Here is a 17826-nt window from a genome sequence, read left to right as displayed (position 1 = left end):
TGTAGGGTGGTTCTGGGGGGTAGTTCTAATATTACTATGGGGCATGTAGGGTGGTTCTGGGGGGTAGTTCTAATATTACTATGGGGCATGTAGGGTGGTTCTGGGGGGTAGTTCTAATATTACTATGGGGCATGTAGGGTGGTTCGGGGGGGTAGTTCTAATATTACTATGGGGCATGTAGGGTGGTTCTGGGGGGTAGTTCTAATATTACTATGGGGCATGTAGGGTGGTTCGGGGGGGTAGCTCTAATATTACTATGGGGCATGTAGGGTGGTTCGGGGGGTAGTTCTAATATTACTATGGGGCATGTAGGGTGGTTCGGGGGGTAGTTCTAATATTACTATGGGGGCATGTAGGGTGGTTCTGGGGGGGTAGTTCTAATACTACTATGGGGCATGTAGGGTGGTTCTGGGGGGTAGTTCTAATATTACTATGGGGCATGTAGGGTGGTTCTGGGGGTAGTTCTAATATTACTATGGGGCATGTAGGGTGGTTCTGGGGGGTAGTTCTAATATTACTATGGGGCATGTAGGGTGGTTCTGGGGGGGGTAGTTCTAATATTACTATGGGGCATGTAGGGTGGTTCTGGGGGGGTAGTTCTAATATTACTATGGGGCATGTAGGGTGGTTCTGGGGGGGTAGTTCTAATATTACTATGGGGCATGTAGGGTGGTTCTGGGGGGTAGTTCTAATATTACTATGGGGGCATGTAGGGTGGTTCTGGGGGGGTAGTTCTAATACTACTATGGGGCATGTAGGGTGGTTCTGGGGGGTAGTTCTAATATTACTATGGGGCATGTAGGGTGGTTCTGGGGGGTAGTTCTAATATTACTATGGGGCATGTAGGGTGGTTCTGGGGGGGTAGTTCTAATATTACTATGGGGCATGTAGGGTGGTTCTGGGGGGGTAGTTTCAAATATTACTATGGGGCATGTAGGGTGGTTCTGGGGGGGTAGTTCTAATATTACTATGGGGCATGTAGGGTGGTTCTGGGGGGGTAGCTCTAATATTACTATGGGGCATGTAGGGTGGTTCTGGGGGGGTAGCTCTAATACTACTATGGGGCATGTAGGGTGGTTCTGGGGGGGTAGTTCTAATATTACTATGGGGCATGTAGGGTGGTTCTGGGGGGTAGTTCTAATATTACTATGGGGCATGTAGGGTGGTTCTGGGGGGGTAGTTCTAATATTACTATGGGGCATGTAGGGTGGTTCTGGGGGGGTAGTTCTAATATTACTATGGGGCATGTAGGGTGGTTCTGGGGGGTAGTTCTAATATTACTATGGGGCATGTAGGGTGGTTCTGGGGGGGTAGTTCTAATATTACTATGGGGCATGTAGGGTGGTTCTGGGGGGTAGTTTCTAATATTACTATGGGGCATGTAGGGTGGTTCTGGGGGGTAGTTCTAATATTACTATGGGGCATGTAGGGTGGTTCTGGGGGGGTAGCTCTAATACTACTATGGGGCATGTAGGGTGGTTCTGGGGGGGTAGTTCTAATATTACTATGGGGCATGTAGGGTGGTTCTGGCGGGGTAGTTCTAATATTACTATGGGGCATGTAGGGGTGGTTCTGGGGGGTAGTTCTAATATTACTATGGGGCATGTAGGGTGGTTCTGGGGGGTAGTTCTAATATTACTATGGGGCATGTAGGGTGGTTCTGGGGGGGTAGCTCTAATATTAATATGGGGCATGTAGGGTGGTTCTGGGGGGGTAGTTCTAATATTACTATGGGGCATGTAGGGTGGTTCTGGGGGGTAGTTCTAATATTACTATGGGGCATGTAGGGTGGTTCTGGGGGGGTAGTTCTAATATTACTATGGGGCATGTAGGGTGGTTCTGGGGGGGTAGCTCTAATATTACTATGGGGCATGTAGGGTGGTTCTGGGGGTAGTTCTAATATTACTAGGGGCATGTAGGGTGGTTCTGGGGGGGTAGTTCTAATATTACTATGGGGCATGTAGGGTGGTTCTGGGGGGTAGTTCTAATATTACTATGGGGCATGTAGGGTGGTTCTGGGGGTAGTTCTAATATTACTATGGGGCATGTAGGGTGGTTCTGGGGGGGGTAGTTCTAATATTACTATGGGGCATGTAGGGTGGTTCTGGGGGGTAGTTCTAATATTACTATGGGGCATGTAGGGTGGTTCTGGGGGGTAGTTCTAATATTACTATGGGGCATGTAGGGTGGTTCTGGGGGGTAGTTCTAATATTACTATGGGGCATGTAGGGTGGTTCTGGGGGGGTAGTTCTAATACTACTATGGGGCATGTAGGGTGGTTCTGGGGGGTAGTTTCAAATATTACTATGGGGCATGTAGGGTGGTTCTGGGGGGGTAGTTCTAATACTACTATGGGGCATGTAGGGTGGTTCTGGGGGGTAGTTCTAATATTACTATGGGGCATGTAGGGTGGTTCTGGGGGGTAGTTCTAATATTACTATGGGGCATGTAGGGTGGTTCTGGGGGGTAGTTCTAATATTACTATGGGGCATGTAGGGTGGTTCTGGGGGGTAGTTCTAATATTACTATGGGGCATGTAGGGTGGTTCTGGGGGGTAGTTCTAATATTACTATGGGGCATGTAGGGTGGTTCTGGGGGTAGTTCTAATATTACTATGGGGCATGTAGGGTGGTTCTGGGGGGGTAGCTCTAATATTAATATGGGGCATGTAGGGTGGTTCTGGGGGGTAGTTCTAATATTACTATGGGGCATGTAGGGTGGTTCTGGGGGGTAGTTCTAATATTACTATGGGGCATGTAGGGTGGTTCTGGGGGGTAGTTCTAATATTACTATGGGGCATGTATGGTGGTTCTGGGGGGGTAGCTCTAATATTACTATGGGGCATGTAGGGTGGTTCTGGGGGGTAGTTCTAATATTACTATGGGGCATGTAGGGTGGTTCTGGGGGGGTAGTTCTAATATTACTATGGGGCATGTAGGGTGGTTCTGGGGGGGTAGTTCTAATATTACTATGGGGCATGTAGGGTGGTTCTGGGGGTAGTTCTAATATTACTATGGGGCATGTAGGGTGGTTCTGGGGGGGGTAGTTCTAATATTACTATGGGGCATGTAGGGTGGTTCTGGGGGGTAGTTCTAATATTACTATGGGGCATGTAGGGTGGTTCTGGGGGGGTAGTTCTAATATTACTATGGGGCATGTAGGGTGGTTCTGGGGGGTAGTTCTAATATTACTATGGGGCATGTAGGGTGGTTCTGGGGGGTAGTTCTAATATTACTATGGGGCATGTAGGGTGGTTCTGGGGGGGTAGTTCTAATATTACTATGGGGCATGTAGGGTGGTTCTGGGGGGGTAGCTCTAATATTACTATGGGGCATGTAGGGTGGTTCTGGGGGGTAGTCTCTAATATTACTATGGGGCATGTAGGGTGGTTCTGGGGGGTAGTTCTAATATTACTATGGGGCATGTAGGGTGGTTCTGGGGGGTAGTTCTAATATTACTATGGGGCATGTAGGGTGGTTCTGGGGGTAGCTCTAATATTACTATGGGGCATGTAGGGTGGTTCTGGGGGGTAGTTCTAATATTACTATGGGGCATGTAGGGTGGTTCTGGGGGGTAGTTCTAATATTACTATGGGGCATGTAGGGTGGTTCGGGGGGTAGTTCTAATATTACTATGGGGCATGTAGGGTGGTTCTGGGGGGTAGTTCTAATATTACTATGGGGGCATGTAGGGTGGTTCTGGGGGGGGTAGTTCTAATATTACTATGGGGCATGTAGGGTGGTTCTGGGGGGGTAGTTCTAATATTACTATGGGGCATGTAGGGTGGTTCTGGGGGGTAGTTCTAATATTACTATGGGGCATGTAGGGTGGTTCTGGGGGGTAGTTCTAATATTACTATGGGGCATGTAGGGTGGTTCTGGGGGGTAGTTCTAATATTACTATGGGGCATGTAGGGTGGTTCTGGGGGGGTAGTTCTAATATTACTATGGGGCATGTAGGGTGGTTCTGGGGGGGTAGTTCTAATATTACTATGGGGCATGTAGGGTGGTTCTGGGGGGGTAGTTCTAATATTACTATGGGGCATGTAGGGTGGTTCTGGGGGGGTAGTTCTAATATTACTATGGGGCATGTAGGGTGGTTCTGGGGGGTAGTTCTAATATTACTATGGGGCATGTAGGGTGGTTCTGGGGGGGTAGTTCTAATATTACTATGGGGCATGTAGGGTGGTTCGGGGGGTAGTTCTAATATTACTATGGGGCATGTAGGGTGGTTCTGGGGGTAGTTCTAATATTACTATGGGGCATGTAGGGTGGTTCGGGGGGGTAGTTCTAATATTACTATGGGGGCATGTAGGGTGGTTCTGGGGGGGGTAGTTCTAATACTACTATGGGGCATGTAGGGTGGTTCTGGGGGGGTAGTTCTAATATTACTATGGGGCATGTAGGGTGGTTCTGGGGGGTAGTTCTAATATTACTATGGGGCATGTAGGGTGGTTCTGGGGGGGTAGTTCTAATATTACTATGGGGCATGTAGGGTGGTTCTGGGGGGGGTAGTTCTAATATTACTATGGGGCATGTAGGGTGGTTCTGGGGGTAGTTCTAATATTACTATGGGGCATGTAGGGTGGTTCTGGGGGGGGGTAGTTCTAATATTACTATGGGGCATGTAGGGTGGTTCTGGGGGGGTAGTTCTAATATTACTATGGGGCATGTAGGGTGGTTCTGGGGGGTAGTTCTAATATTACTATGGGGCATGTAGGGTGGTTCTGGGGGGTAGTTCTAATACTACTATGGGGCATGTAGGTGGTTCTGGGGGGGTAGTTCAAATATTACTATGGGGCATGTAGGGTGGTTCTGGGGGGTAGCTCTAATATTACTATGGGGCATGTAGGGTGGTTCTGGGGGGTAGCTCTAATATTACTATGGGGCATGTAGGGTGGTTCTGGGGGTAGTTCTAATATTACTATGGGGCATGTAGGGTGGTTCTGGGGGGTAGTTCTAATATTACTATGGGGCATGTAGGGTGGTTCTGGGGGGTAGTTCTAATATTACTATGGGGCATGTAGGGTGGTTCTGGGGGGTAGTTCTAATATTACTATGGGGCATGTAGGGTGGTTCTGGGGGGGTAGTTCTAATACTACTATGGGGCATGTAGGGTGGTTCTGGGGGGTAGTTTCAAATATTACTATGGGGCATGTAGGGTGGTTCTGGGGGGTAGCTCTAATATTACTATGGGGCATGTAGGGTGGTTCTGGGGGGGTAGCTCTAATACTACTATGGGGCATGTAGGGTGGTTCTGGGGGGGGTAGTTCTAATATTACTATGGGGTATGTAGGGTGGTTCTGGGGGGGTAGTTCTAATATTACTATGGGGCATGTAGGGTGGTTCTGGGGGGGTAGTTCTAATATTACTATGGGGTATGTAGGGTGGTTCTGGGGGGTAGTTCTAATATTACTATGGGGCATGTAGGGTGGTTCTGGGGGGTAGTTCTAATATTACTATGGGGCATGTAGGGTGGTTCTGGGGGTAGTTCTAATATTACTATGGGGCATGTAGGGTGGTTCTGGGGGGTAGCTCTAATATTACTATGGGGCATGTAGGGTGGTTCTGGGGGGGTAGTTCTAATATTACTATGGGGCATGTAGGGTGGTTCTGGGGGGTAGTTCTAATATTACTATGGGGCATGTAGGGTGGTTCTGGGGGGTAGTTCTAATATTACTATGGGGCATGTAGGGTGGTTCTGGGGGGTAGTTCTAATATTACTATGGGGCATGTAGGGTGGTTCTGGGGGGTAGTTCTAATATTACTATGGGGCATGTAGGGTGGTTCTGGGGGGTAGTTCTAATATTACTATGGGGCATGTAGGGTGGTTCTGGGGGGTAGCTCTAATATTACTATGGGGCATGTAGGGTGGTTCTGGGGGGTAGCTCTAATATTACTATGGGGCATGTAGGGTGGTTCTGGGGGGTAGTTCTAATATTACTATGGGGCATGTAGGGTGGTTCTGGGGGGTAGTTCTAATATTACTATGGGGCATGTAGGGTGGTTCTGGGGGGTAGCTCTAATATTACTATGGGGCATGTAGGGTGGTTCTGGGGGGTAGTTCTAATATTACTATGGGGCATGTAGGGTGGTTCTGGGGGGTAGTTCTAATATTACTATGGGGCATGTAGGGTGGTTCTGGGGGTAGTTCTAATATTACTATGGGGCATGTAGGGTGGTTCTGGGGGGTAGTTCTAATATTACTATGGGGCATGTAGGGTGGTTCTGGGGGGTAGTTCTAATATTACTATGGGGCATGTAGGGTGGTTCTGGGGGGGTAGTTCTAATATTACTATGGGGCATGTAGGGTGGTTCTGGGGGTAGTTCTAATATTACTATGGGGCATGTAGGGTGGTTCTGGGGGGTAGTTCTAATATTACTATGGGGCATGTAGGGTGGTTCTGGGGGGTAGTTCTAATATTACTATGGGGCATGTAGGGTGGTTCTGGGGGGTAGCTCTAATATTACTATGGGGCATGTAGGGTGGTTCTGGGGGGTAGTTCTAATATTACTATGGGGCATGTAGGGTGGTTCTGGGGGGTAGTTCTAATATTACTATGGGGCATGTAGGGTGGTTCTGGGGGGGTAGTTCTAATATTACTATGGGGCATGTAGGGTGGTTCTGGGGGTAGTTCTAATATTACTATGGGGCATGTAGGGTGGTTCTGGGGGGTAGTTCTAATATTACTATGGGGCATGTAGGGTGGTTCTGGGGGGGGTAGTTCTAATATTACTATGGGGCATGTAGGGTGGTTCTGGGGGGTAGTTCTAATATTACTATGGGGCATGTAGGGTGGTTCTGGGGGGGGTAGTTCTAATATTACTATGGGGCATGTAGGGTGGTTCTGGGGGGGTAGTTCTAATATTACTATGGGGCATGTAGGGTGGTTCTGGGGGGTAGCTCTAATATTACTATGGGGCATGTAGGGTGGTTCTGGGGGGTAGCTCTAATACTACTATGGGGCATGTAGGGTGGTTCTGGGGGGTAGTTCTAATATTACTATGGGGCATGTAGGGTGGTTCTGGGGGGGTAGTTCTAATATTACTATGGGGCATGTAGGGTGGTTCTGGGGGGGTAGTTCTAATATTACTATGGGGCATGTAGGGTGGTTCTGGGGGGTAGTTCTAATACTACTATGGGGCATGTAGGGTGGTTCTGGGGGTAGTTCTAATATTACTATGGGGCATGTAGGGTGGTTCTGGGGGGTAGTTCTAATATTACTATGGGGCATGTAGGGTGGTTCTGGGGGGTAGCTCTAATATTACTATGGGGCATGTAGGGTGGTTCTGGGGGGGTAGTTCTAATATTACTATGGGTCATGTAGGGTGGTTCTGGGGGGTAGTTCTAATGTTACTATGGGGCATGTAGGGTGGTTCTGGGGGGTAGTTCTAATGTTACTATGGGGCATGTAGGGTGGTTCTGGGGGGTAGTTCTAATGTTACTATGGGGCATGTAGGGTGGTTCTGGGGGGTAGTTCTAATATTACTATGGGGCATGTAGGGTGGTTCTGGGGGGGGTAGCTCTAATATTACTATGGGGCATGTAGGGTGGTTCTGGGGGTAGCTCTAATATTACTATGGGGCATGTAGGGTGGTTCTGGGGGTAGTTCTAATATTACTATGGGGCATGTAGGGTGGTTCTGGGGGTAGTTCTAATATTACTATGGGGCATGTAGGGTGGTTCTGGGGGGTAGCTCTAATATTACTATGGGGCATGTAGGGTGGTTCTGGGGGTAGTTCTAATATTACTATGGGGCATGTAGGGTGGTTCGGGGGGGTAGTTCTAATTACTATGGGGCATGTAGGGTGGTTCTTACATTACTATGGGGCATGTAGGGTGGTTCAGGGGGGTAGCCGCGGGCCTCATTGCGGAGGCTGTAGACCCCAGCCTGCTGCTGCTGCTGCTCCTCCAGCTTCAGAGACTCAATCTCAGACTTCAGCTCCTTCAGCTGGTCCTGCAGGTGTTTACTCTTCTCCACGTACTCTAGTCTGGGGGAGAGAGGGAGATAGCCTTCACCTATCAGTTTTGTTTACTCAGATTCTTGAGATCATGAGAAAAGGGAACATCTTTTTGGAGTCAAATGTCCCAAATGGCACCCTATTACCTATGTAGTGCACTACTTCAGACCACATACCCTGGTCAAAATTAGTGCACTATTTAGGGAATAGGATGCCATTTGGAGGGAGCCCAGCTCACCTCTCCCTCTCTATCTCCATTGACAGTCTCTTCATATCAGAGTCTTTAAAGTCGATCCTCATCGATCCGGATCCCAGAGCTAGGTCTCCTCCCTCTGGGGGAGGAGGAGGGGGGGAGTAGGCCGCTATGAGCTGGAACACACACAGAGAAAGAACAAGAGGCGCCAGTTATAGGGGCCAGGAAAAAGGGAGGATGTGGTTTTGATAACCTCTGTTCGACATGATCAATATGGTTATGGTGTGGACTGTACTGGGTATGTTGTATTAGCTGTGATAGTGGTGAGCTCTAAAATGATGGTTCAGGTACCGGGTAAGATTTCTTGGTTAGGGTTATAGTTTTCTGTACCGGGTAAGATGTCTTGGTGATCTCCAGGAGTTTCTGCTTGGCTCTCCTCTCAGCATCCTTGGCCTCTGTCAGGTCCTGCTTCAGATGGTCCGCCTCCTTCGACCTACAGAGAGGAACCGCTACTTACTGTGCATTGACTAGTCAGCGATGCACAAAATATACTGCAGAGCTGGGCTGACTTTTATAACCAAGAGCGTGGAAAGTGGGTGTTTAAACTTCTCCGCTGTTTCGGTCCTGTAGCTATTACATTGGTGCATAATGAAGCGCACCCTGTGTACATGTGCAGACACTGTGTGAGTGCATTGTCTTAGGTTAAGCTCATCTGCAATCTCTACCATTCCTCCTGCAGCTATTTTAAGCTCATCTGCAATCTCTACCATTCCTCCTGCAGCTATTTTAAGCTCATCTGCAATCTCTACCGTTCCTCCTGCGGCTATTTTAAGCTCATCTGCAATCCCTGCCGTTCCTCCTGCTGCTTTAAGCTCATCTGCAATCCCTGCCGTTCCTCCTGCTGCTTTAAGCTCATCTGCAATCCCTGCCGTTCCTCCTGCTGCTTTAAGCTCATCTGCAATCCCTGCCGTTCCTCCTGCTGCTCATGGCTACATTTGACCTTTACTACTACTTATCCTCTTAAGTAAAACACTTCTAATAATAAGATGAATACTGACAGTAATATCTGTACCTCCTCTCTGACTGCTCCACCAGTTTGACGGCCAGCTGCTCTGCCTCTCTCATCTTCTGCTCCATCAGTCTCTTCTCCTCCTTGGTCTTGAGGGCGGTAGCCTCTATCCTCTGCCTCTCCTGCTCTGCCTCGGCAGCCTTGTGGGCCAACAGCTTGGCTTCCTCCTCGGCGATCTGGGCCTTCTCCGCCAGCAGGTCTGCGGTCTCCTCTGAACGCAGCTACAAACAGACACAACACCTTCATAAGCAGATATAACAGTTATAAACGGTTCATAAACATTCCTAAGGAGACCCCGCCCTCATGGAACAGACGCCACCCTTACCAGCGCCTCATTGGCCAGCCGTGCCTCGTCCTGCAGCTGGAACAGCCGTCTCTCCATCTCCTCCTTCGCTCGCTCTGCCTCCTCCCTCATTTGCTTCTCCCGCGCAAGGATCTGACGCTCCACCTGCAGATGGACAGGCAGTTCAGCCAATCAGAGAACAGATAATATCACTCGCAACCAATCAGAACGCTCTGCCTGCAAACGGATAGGCAGAACAGCCAATCAGACATAGCTGCCAGTATTTTTTCAATGAGAAGATACTAAGTGTGTGTGTGTGTGTATATATATATATATATATATATATATATATATTTACATTTACATTTTAGTCATTTAGCAGACGCTCTTATCCAGAGCGACTTACAGTAGTGAATGCATACATTGCATCCATTTTTTCCCCCCGTATTTCATAGGAAAGTATTCAGACCCCTTGACTTTCTCCACATTTTGTTAGGTTAAGGCCCTATTCCAAAATTCATCAAATTGTTTTTTTCCCTCATCAATCTACACACAATATCCCATAATGACAAAGGAAAAACATGATTTTAAATATATATATATATATATATCTCACTGAAAACTACAAAAATACAGGGGTGTGGTAGAGTGTCTGTGGATGTTTTGAGAGCGGACCTTCTTGCGAGCCTTCTCCTCCTTGGCCTGAGACTTCATCTGCTGTACCTCGATGGAGTCCACCTTCCTCCTCCTCATGAACAGGTCATGGTTCCCAATGCACAGCTGCAGGATCTGAACACACACACACAGGCGCAGGCAAACACACATGGGTTAAAATGGACTTGACCCGATAAGAGGTTAAAACTGGCACCAATTGACTTCCTACAAACAACAACCTACCAGTTTGTTGACTCTCAGTTGGGAGGAGTAGAATTTGAAAACATCCTTTTTCTTGTCCAGAGGTTTTATTGTGAACTGTACCAGGGGAGAGGACAAAGTTAATAACACGTTATCATCTGTGTAGTAGTGTAGTAGATGGGAGCCATTAGCGTCAGGAAACCAGACCGCTGCGATCAGGTTTACTTCACGTAAAACATAAAAGTGAGCTTGCGAGAGCAGGCCAGTTTAATGTGGCTAGGTAGCCATAACATCAGAGATGTATTTTTAATTGGATGAAAACTAAATAAATAAATAAAATAGCAGATTCACCGTGGTTACCTCCTTCTCGCTGTAGGAGATGTTGCGGATGCCGCTCCAGGGGAAAGATTTGTTGGGGTTCAGTTTGCTGTTGGGGCTGTAAATATGAAGGCCCTGGGCATCGACACCCAGTAGCAGGTCTGTGTCTCGTTTATTTTGCTGCGGAGATATCACAATATAAAACATTTGTGCATATATAAACTCATGCATGTCTGTGCCATGATTCATTTGCTGTGGAGATATAACGTATTATAACATTCATACATGTACTATTAAGACACTGAACAAAAATATAAACGCAACATGTATGTGCTGGTCCCATAATAATAAAGCTAGCATATGGAATTGTTTTAAGATCATCATACCAAGGATCGTTTAGCTATATGATTTAGAATTTTAGGACCCCTTAAGGTATAAAAAAACAAATATGTACATTTTTGTTGATGAAACATTGAATTTGGCATTATTGCTATTAGCCCATAGAATGCATTGAATATCAGATTCACTTCATAAAACAGATAGTCCCGGAAAAAATCTATAGGAAGTTTGTTCTGTCCTATATCTGAGAGACATAAGAATTATCAGGAAACAATATATTTTTTTACATGTATTTAACTGCTTATTTTAGGCACTAAACTAACTCCGTATATACACACACTAAATGACCAAAAGTATGTGGACACCTGCTCGTCAAACATCTCATTCCAAAATGATGGGCATTAATATGGAGTTGCTGACGTTGCTTCCAAAGGCAGTTTGGAACTCTGTAGTGAGTGTTGCAACCGAGGACAGATTACTTTTACGCGCCACTCGCTTCAGCACCAGGCTAAGTCTACCACTTCGCGGCTGAGCCGTTGTTGCTCCTAGATGTTTCCACTTCACAGTATCAGCCCTTATAGTTGACCGGGGCAGCTCTAGTAGGGTAGAAATGTGACGAACTGACCTGTTGGAAAGGTGGCATCCTATGACAGTGCCACGTTGAAAGTCACTGAGCTCTTCAGTAAGGCCATTATATTGCCAATGTTTGTCTATGGAGATTGCATGGCTGTGTGCTCGATTTTATACACCTGTCAGCAAAGGGAGCGGCTGAAATAGCTAAATCCACTAACTTGAAGGCGTGTCCACATACTTTTGTATATATAGTTGACTTCCATTCATTTGGAAGTACGTGTTCATGTATGTGTTCGTGAGAGACTCACCTTTCCACAGAGGGGTCATATTAGTGTGTAGCCCAAACTGTTCAGACGCTACAGACAGAAGTTGGCAGAAGAGGCTGTACCGACTTCAGACGAGTCCCGTGATGCTTGTAGGGGTCGTAGAGCAACACTGAGAACACCATTGTGTTCTTAAGACTCAACTTTCCACAGAGGGGTCATAATAGTTCAGGGTCATTATTACCATAGGGAAACGTTAGACTGTCTCGTGGTCTGACAAAATACCGCTCTAGCTAGCTCTGCCATCTTTCACCACAGATGTGGAAGGGCGATATCGGCAAATCACCAGAGGGTAACAAACTACTGTTTGATTGAAACGTGGTGGAAACTCCCTCTATCCCATGCCTTCACCAATCCAATTACTTTATTTGTGGGAAGTAGTGAACGAGTGTACACTTCAGGAGAAAAGAGGGATTATTGGGACGCAACCAAAGTAAGAGAGAAGTGTTTGACTGAAGGAGTGACTCACAGTGATGGCAAAGTAGCTGACTCCGTACATGTCCAGGTCCTGCGCTATCTTCAGGTAGTCCATCTCAGCCTCATCCCTGTAAACAGCACACATACCAAACACATCAATCATTAGACAACACTGTCTCTGGCCAAGCAACACAAGTCAATGGGTCATGTAGTTCTGTATCTATGGGAGAAACATCTGACTCGTCTGGTACTGGTAGATAATGCTCTATAGCTGTGTTTCTCAACTCCGGTGCTCCAGTAACCCCAACAGTACACATTTTTGCCATAGAACCACACCGGATTCTATCAATCAACTAATCATAAAGCCCTTGACAAGTTGAATCAGGGCCACGTTCAGCAGCCAAACATTATCGAACTATGCAGATAGAAATGCCATGAATGGCACAGACGTGAGTCCTTATTCTACATGTCAGAGATACATGTTAGTTCTACATAACATATCTATCTGAACTTTCCTAAACGTGGTGTGCTGCTGAATGCTCCTCAGGCGCGTTTGTCCGGGGCTACAACAATAATGTGAACCGCTGGGAGAACTTGAGGACCGGAGTTGAGACACTCTCTGCTTCTCTATAAGTGCAGTAGTAGCTGCGTCAGCTGGTCTTACCTGGCGATGCCTCTGTGCTCTGCGTACCAGGCTGTGATCTTCTCCTCCCACATGTCTGCAGTCATCTGGTACTGCATCAGAACCTGTGTAAACAAACAAATAACATGATCTCACACACCAAAAGATGACCACACATACACAAATAACATGATCCCACACACACCCACTTATTTGTCCATAGTGGTACTACTTACTCTTTTAGGTAGGAGCTCATCCTGGGCTAAGAACCCCGGCTTGTGAAAGTTTGGTTCATAGTCCCCATACTGTATGAGAGAGAAAAATACATTCATGTAGATGACAGCTTTCGAAATCTACACCTGGAGAAGCCTTGAAAACACAGCCCATATATTAACATCAACACAGGTTATTCACACTGAAAGGGCCTTTCCTTACCTTGGCTTGAACAGCGTACGACGCCAACAGGACAGAGGCTTCAGGAGAACAGAAAATCTCCTCGTCTAATATTTGCTTTTTCACCTGGAGGGAATTAGACATTAACCCAACCCGTTCTCAGCAAATACACTGGGTAGTCTGAGAACAGTTGGCACGACAAGACTTCTCAGGACAATTAAGCTACAGTAGTAAAGTCAGAACATAAAAGAGCTGAATCCCAACTTGATATATATACTAGAGGTCGACCGATTAATTGGCATCACCGATTAATTAGGGCCGATTTTAAGTTTTCATAAATCAGTAATCGGCAATCCACGAGGAAACTGCGTGGTAGGCTGACCACCTGTTACGCGTGTGAGCCTGCCACGCGAGTGCAGCATCAAAAAGACCTTGTGGCTGCAAGGAGCCAAGGTAAGTTACTAGCTAGCATTAAACTTACCTTATAAAAAGCAATCAATCTTCACATAATCACTAGTTAAATACACATGGTTGATGATATTACTAGGTTAACTAGCTTGTCCTGCGTTGCATATAATCAATGCGGTTTATCATCAAATCACAGCCTACTTCAACTGTAGCAAAAGCGCATTGCCGAAAAAAGCACAATCATTGCACAAATGTACCTAACCATAAACATCAATCCCTTTCTTAAAATCAATACACAGAAGTATATATTTTTAAACCTGCAAATTTTGTTAAGAAATTCATGTTAGCAGGCAATATTAACTAGGGAAATTGTGTCACTTCTCTTGCGTTCTGTGCAAACAGAGTCAGGGTATATGCAACAGCTTGGGCCGCCTGGCTTGTTGCGAACTAATTTGCCAGAATTTTACATAATTATGACATAACATTGAAGGTTGTACAATGTAACAGGAATATTTAGACTTAGGGATGCCACCCGTTCGATGAAATACGGTACGGTTCCGTATTTCAATGAAAGAATAAACGTTTTGTTTTCTAAATGACAGTTTCCGGATTGACCATATTAATGACCAAAGGCTCGTATTTCTGTGTTATTATGTTATAAATAAGTCTATGATTTGATATTTGATAGAGCAGTCTGACTGAGCAGTGTTAGGCAGCAGCAGGCTCGTAAGCGTTGATTCAAACAGCACTTCAATGCGTTTGCCAGCAGCTCTTAGCAATGCTTGAGCACTGCGCTGTTTATGACTTCATGCCTATCAACTCCCGAGATTAGGCTGGCAATACTAAAGTGCCAGCCTAATCCAATAGTCAAAGGTATATGAAATACAAATGGTATAGAGAGAACTAGTCGACGCGTCATAATTCCTATATTAACTACAACCTAAAAGGACCGACTGACCCATGTTCAACTGCTGTTCACACGGAACCCTTCTCCACTTCGACCTTCAAAGTTCTCGTTTGAATATTTGCTCTTTCTAAAATTATCCGCCGCAATTGTTGCAATCCCTATTACTAGCCTGTTCAACCTCTCTTTCGTATTATCTTAGATCCCCAAAGATTGGAAAGCTGCTTCAGTTCCCCCTCTTCAAAGGGGAGACACTCTAGACCCAAACTGTTACAGACCTATATCTTTCCTACCCTGCTTTTCTACAAGTCTTCGAAAGCCAAGTTAACAAACAGATCACCGACCATTTCGAATCCAACCGTACCTTCTCCGCTATGCAATCTGGTTTCCGAGCTGGTCGTGGGCGCACCTCAACCACGCTCAAGGTCTTAAACGATATCATAACCGTCATCGATAAAAGACAGTACTGTGCAGCCGTATTCATCGACCTGGCTAAGGCTTTCGACTCTGTCAATCACAACATTCTTATTGGCAGACTTAACAGCCTTGGTTTCTCAAATGATTGCCTCGCCTGGTTCACCAACTACTTCTCTGAGAGAGTTCAATGTGTCAAATCGGAGGGCCTGTGGTCCGGACCTCTTGCAGTCTCTATGGGGGTGCCACAGGGTTCAATTCTTAGGCTGACTTTTCTCTGTATACATCAATGATGTTGCTCTTGCTGCTGGTGATTCTCTGATCCATCTCTACGCAGACAACAGCATTATGTGTACTTCTGTCCCTTCTTTGGACACTGTATTAACTAACCTCCAGACGACCTTCAATGCCATACAACACTCCTTCCGTGGCCTCCAACTGCTCTTAAATGCAAGTAAAACTAAATGCATGCTCTTCAACCGATTGCTGCCCGCACCCGCCAATCTAGCATCACTACTCGGGACGGTTCTGACTAAGAATATGTGGACAACTACAAATACTTAAGTGTCTGGTTAGACCGTAAACTCTCCTTCCAGACTCACATTAAGCATCTACAATCCAAAATTAAATCTAGAATCGGCTTCCTATTTTGCAACAAAGCATCCTTCACTCATGCTGCTAAACATACCCTCGTAAAACTGACTATCCTACCGATCCTCGACTTCGGCAATGTCATTTACAAAATAGCCTCCAACACTCTAGTCAGCAAATTGGATGTAGTCTATCACAGTGCCATCCGTTTTGTCACCAAAGCCCCATATACTACCCACCACTGCGACCTGTATGCTCTCGTTGGCTGGCCCTCACTTCATATTCCTCGCCAAATCCACTGGCTCCAGGTCATATATAAGTCTTTGCTAGGTAAAGCCCCGCCTTATCTCAGCTCACTGGTCACCATAGTAGCACGCGCTCCAGCAGGCATATTTCACTGGTCATCCCCAAAGCCAACTCTCCTTTTGGCCACCTTTCCTTCCAGTTCTCTGCTGCCAATGACTGGAACGAATTGCAAAAATCACTGAAGCTGGAGTCTTATATCTCCCTCACTAACTTTAAGCATCAGCTGTCAGAGCAGCTTACCGATCATTGCACCTGTACACAGCCCATCTGTAAATGGCCCACCCAACTACCTCATCCCCATATTGTTATTTATTTTTTGCTCCTTTGCACCCCAGTATCTCTACTTGCACATTCATCTTCTGCACATCTATCATTCCTGTGTTAATGCTAAATTGTAATTATTTAGCCTCTATGGCCTATTTATTGCCTTACCTCCCTAATCTTACTACATTTGCACACACTGTATATAGGTTTTTCTATTGTGTTATTGACTGTACGTTTGTTTATCCCATGTGTAATTCTGTGTTTGTGTCGCACTGCTTTGCTTTATCTTGGCCAGGTCGCAGTTGTAAATGACAACTTATTCTCAACCGGCCTACCTGGTTAAATAAAGGTGAAATAAAAAAAATCTAACTTCTTAACTGGGAATATTGAACCACCAGCTTTCATATGGTGTCATGTTCTGAGCTAGGAACTTAAATGATAGCTTTTTTTTTTTTACATGGCACATATTGCACTTTTACTTTCTTCTCCAACACTGTTTTTGCATTATTTAAACCAAATTGAACATGTTTCATTATTTATTTGAGACTAAATAGATTTTATTGATGCATTATATTAAAGTTAAGATAAGTGTTAATTGTTCATTCAGTATTGTTGTAATTGTCATTATTACAAACAAATAAATATATACATTGCCCTATATAAATATATATATTGGCCTATATAAATATATATAAAAATCGGCCGATTTTATCATTTTTTTTTGGGGTCCTCCAATAATCGGTATCGGTGTTGAAAAATCATAAATCGGTCGACCTCTAATATATACACAAATAATCGACATCAAAGCATCGTTAGATTCGTGGATTCCCTAACAAGAGTTGAAATACAGTTGTTTTACCTGCAGGAAGAAGAGGTGTTGTGTGATTTCCTGCACCAGCTCTTCTTCTACCTTCTCTGGGAAGAACTTGGCCAGGAAGTGAAACGTTATCGGCGAGTCTTTAGGGACCTCTTGATCCAAGACCTGCATACACACAAACAAAAAATCAATACTGTTAGGCAATATTTTTTTCCATTTTCTTGCTTTCTCTCCATCTTTCCTTCGCTCTCTCTCCCTTGCCCCCCCCCTCTTATCAAGACCCACCCCCTCCTCTTCTTGCCCTACTTCCCTATTCTCTCACTCACCCGTTTCTCTGTCTTCAGCCATGCATAGGTATCCTTCACTGTGTACCGGAGCCCAAAGAACCAGGTTTCCCTCAGACCCACTGTCCGACACACCAGATCAAACAGATCCTTCCCTTTCCATTTCACCTGAGGGGGGGGCAGAGGAGACAGAGAATATTTGCATTAATAATTATTTGTACAGTATTCTAACATGATCATGATGAGGGAGGAAGGGGGGAGCGAGAGCATTCAAGACTACTATTTCAGCTACTGTTTCTGTTTGTTGTACACACAAAAATGTAATGTCATTACAATAGGGCAAAAGTGCATTACCTCACAACTAAACTCCATTTCAGCATCCATAGTGATGACTTTGACCTTAAAAGTCTTTGGTTGTTTCTTTTTTAATCCTAAAATCGACATTTTGGAGGCCTTGGAGATTGGTGAGATACCTGTAGAGGGGAAAACACC

At 45.7% G+C, this 17826-nt stretch overlaps 1 protein-coding gene across 9 annotated transcripts in view; it reads right to left on the bottom strand.

Moving 5' to 3' along the window:
* The window catches only part of nf2b (NF2, moesin-ezrin-radixin like (MERLIN) tumor suppressor b), a 39909-nt gene that overhangs the window by 20666 nt on the left and 1417 nt on the right, over positions 1-17826 (bottom strand). For 7 of the 9 annotated variants that reach the window (XR_006757707.1, XR_001319327.2, XR_001319330.2 and 4 more), the window contains exons 2-16: positions 17689-17807; positions 17377-17502; positions 17093-17215; positions 13389-13472; positions 13190-13258; positions 12996-13078; positions 12384-12459; positions 10713-10859; positions 10404-10478; positions 10182-10295; positions 9549-9671; positions 9227-9444; positions 8545-8647; positions 8200-8330; positions 7820-7991 (exon numbers count right to left, since the gene is read on the bottom strand). Coding sequence is in view for 1 of the 9 variants with exons in the window: in XM_014129706.2 (XP_013985181.1) it covers positions 7820-7991; positions 8200-8330; positions 8545-8647; positions 9227-9444; positions 9549-9671; positions 10182-10295; positions 10404-10478; positions 10713-10859; positions 12384-12459; positions 12996-13078; positions 13190-13258; positions 13389-13472; positions 17093-17215; positions 17377-17502; positions 17689-17778 (1734 nt within the window). In the remaining 8 variants the exon portion in view is untranslated. The remainder of the gene's footprint in view (positions 1-7819; positions 7992-8199; positions 8331-8544; positions 8648-9226; positions 9445-9548; positions 9672-10181; positions 10296-10403; positions 10479-10712; positions 10860-12383; positions 12460-12995; positions 13079-13189; positions 13259-13388; positions 13473-17092; positions 17216-17376; positions 17503-17688; positions 17808-17826) is intronic. The other 2 variants (XR_006757711.1, XR_001319332.2) reach the window with 1 other exon arrangement.

This window comes from Salmo salar, chromosome ssa11, assembly GCF_905237065.1.
Source record: "Salmo salar chromosome ssa11, Ssal_v3.1, whole genome shotgun sequence".
Lineage (NCBI taxonomy): Eukaryota > Metazoa > Chordata > Actinopteri > Salmoniformes > Salmonidae > Salmo > Salmo salar.
The sequence above is the reverse complement of the archived record's forward strand: the minus strand, read 5'-3'. Positions and strand labels throughout refer to the sequence as shown.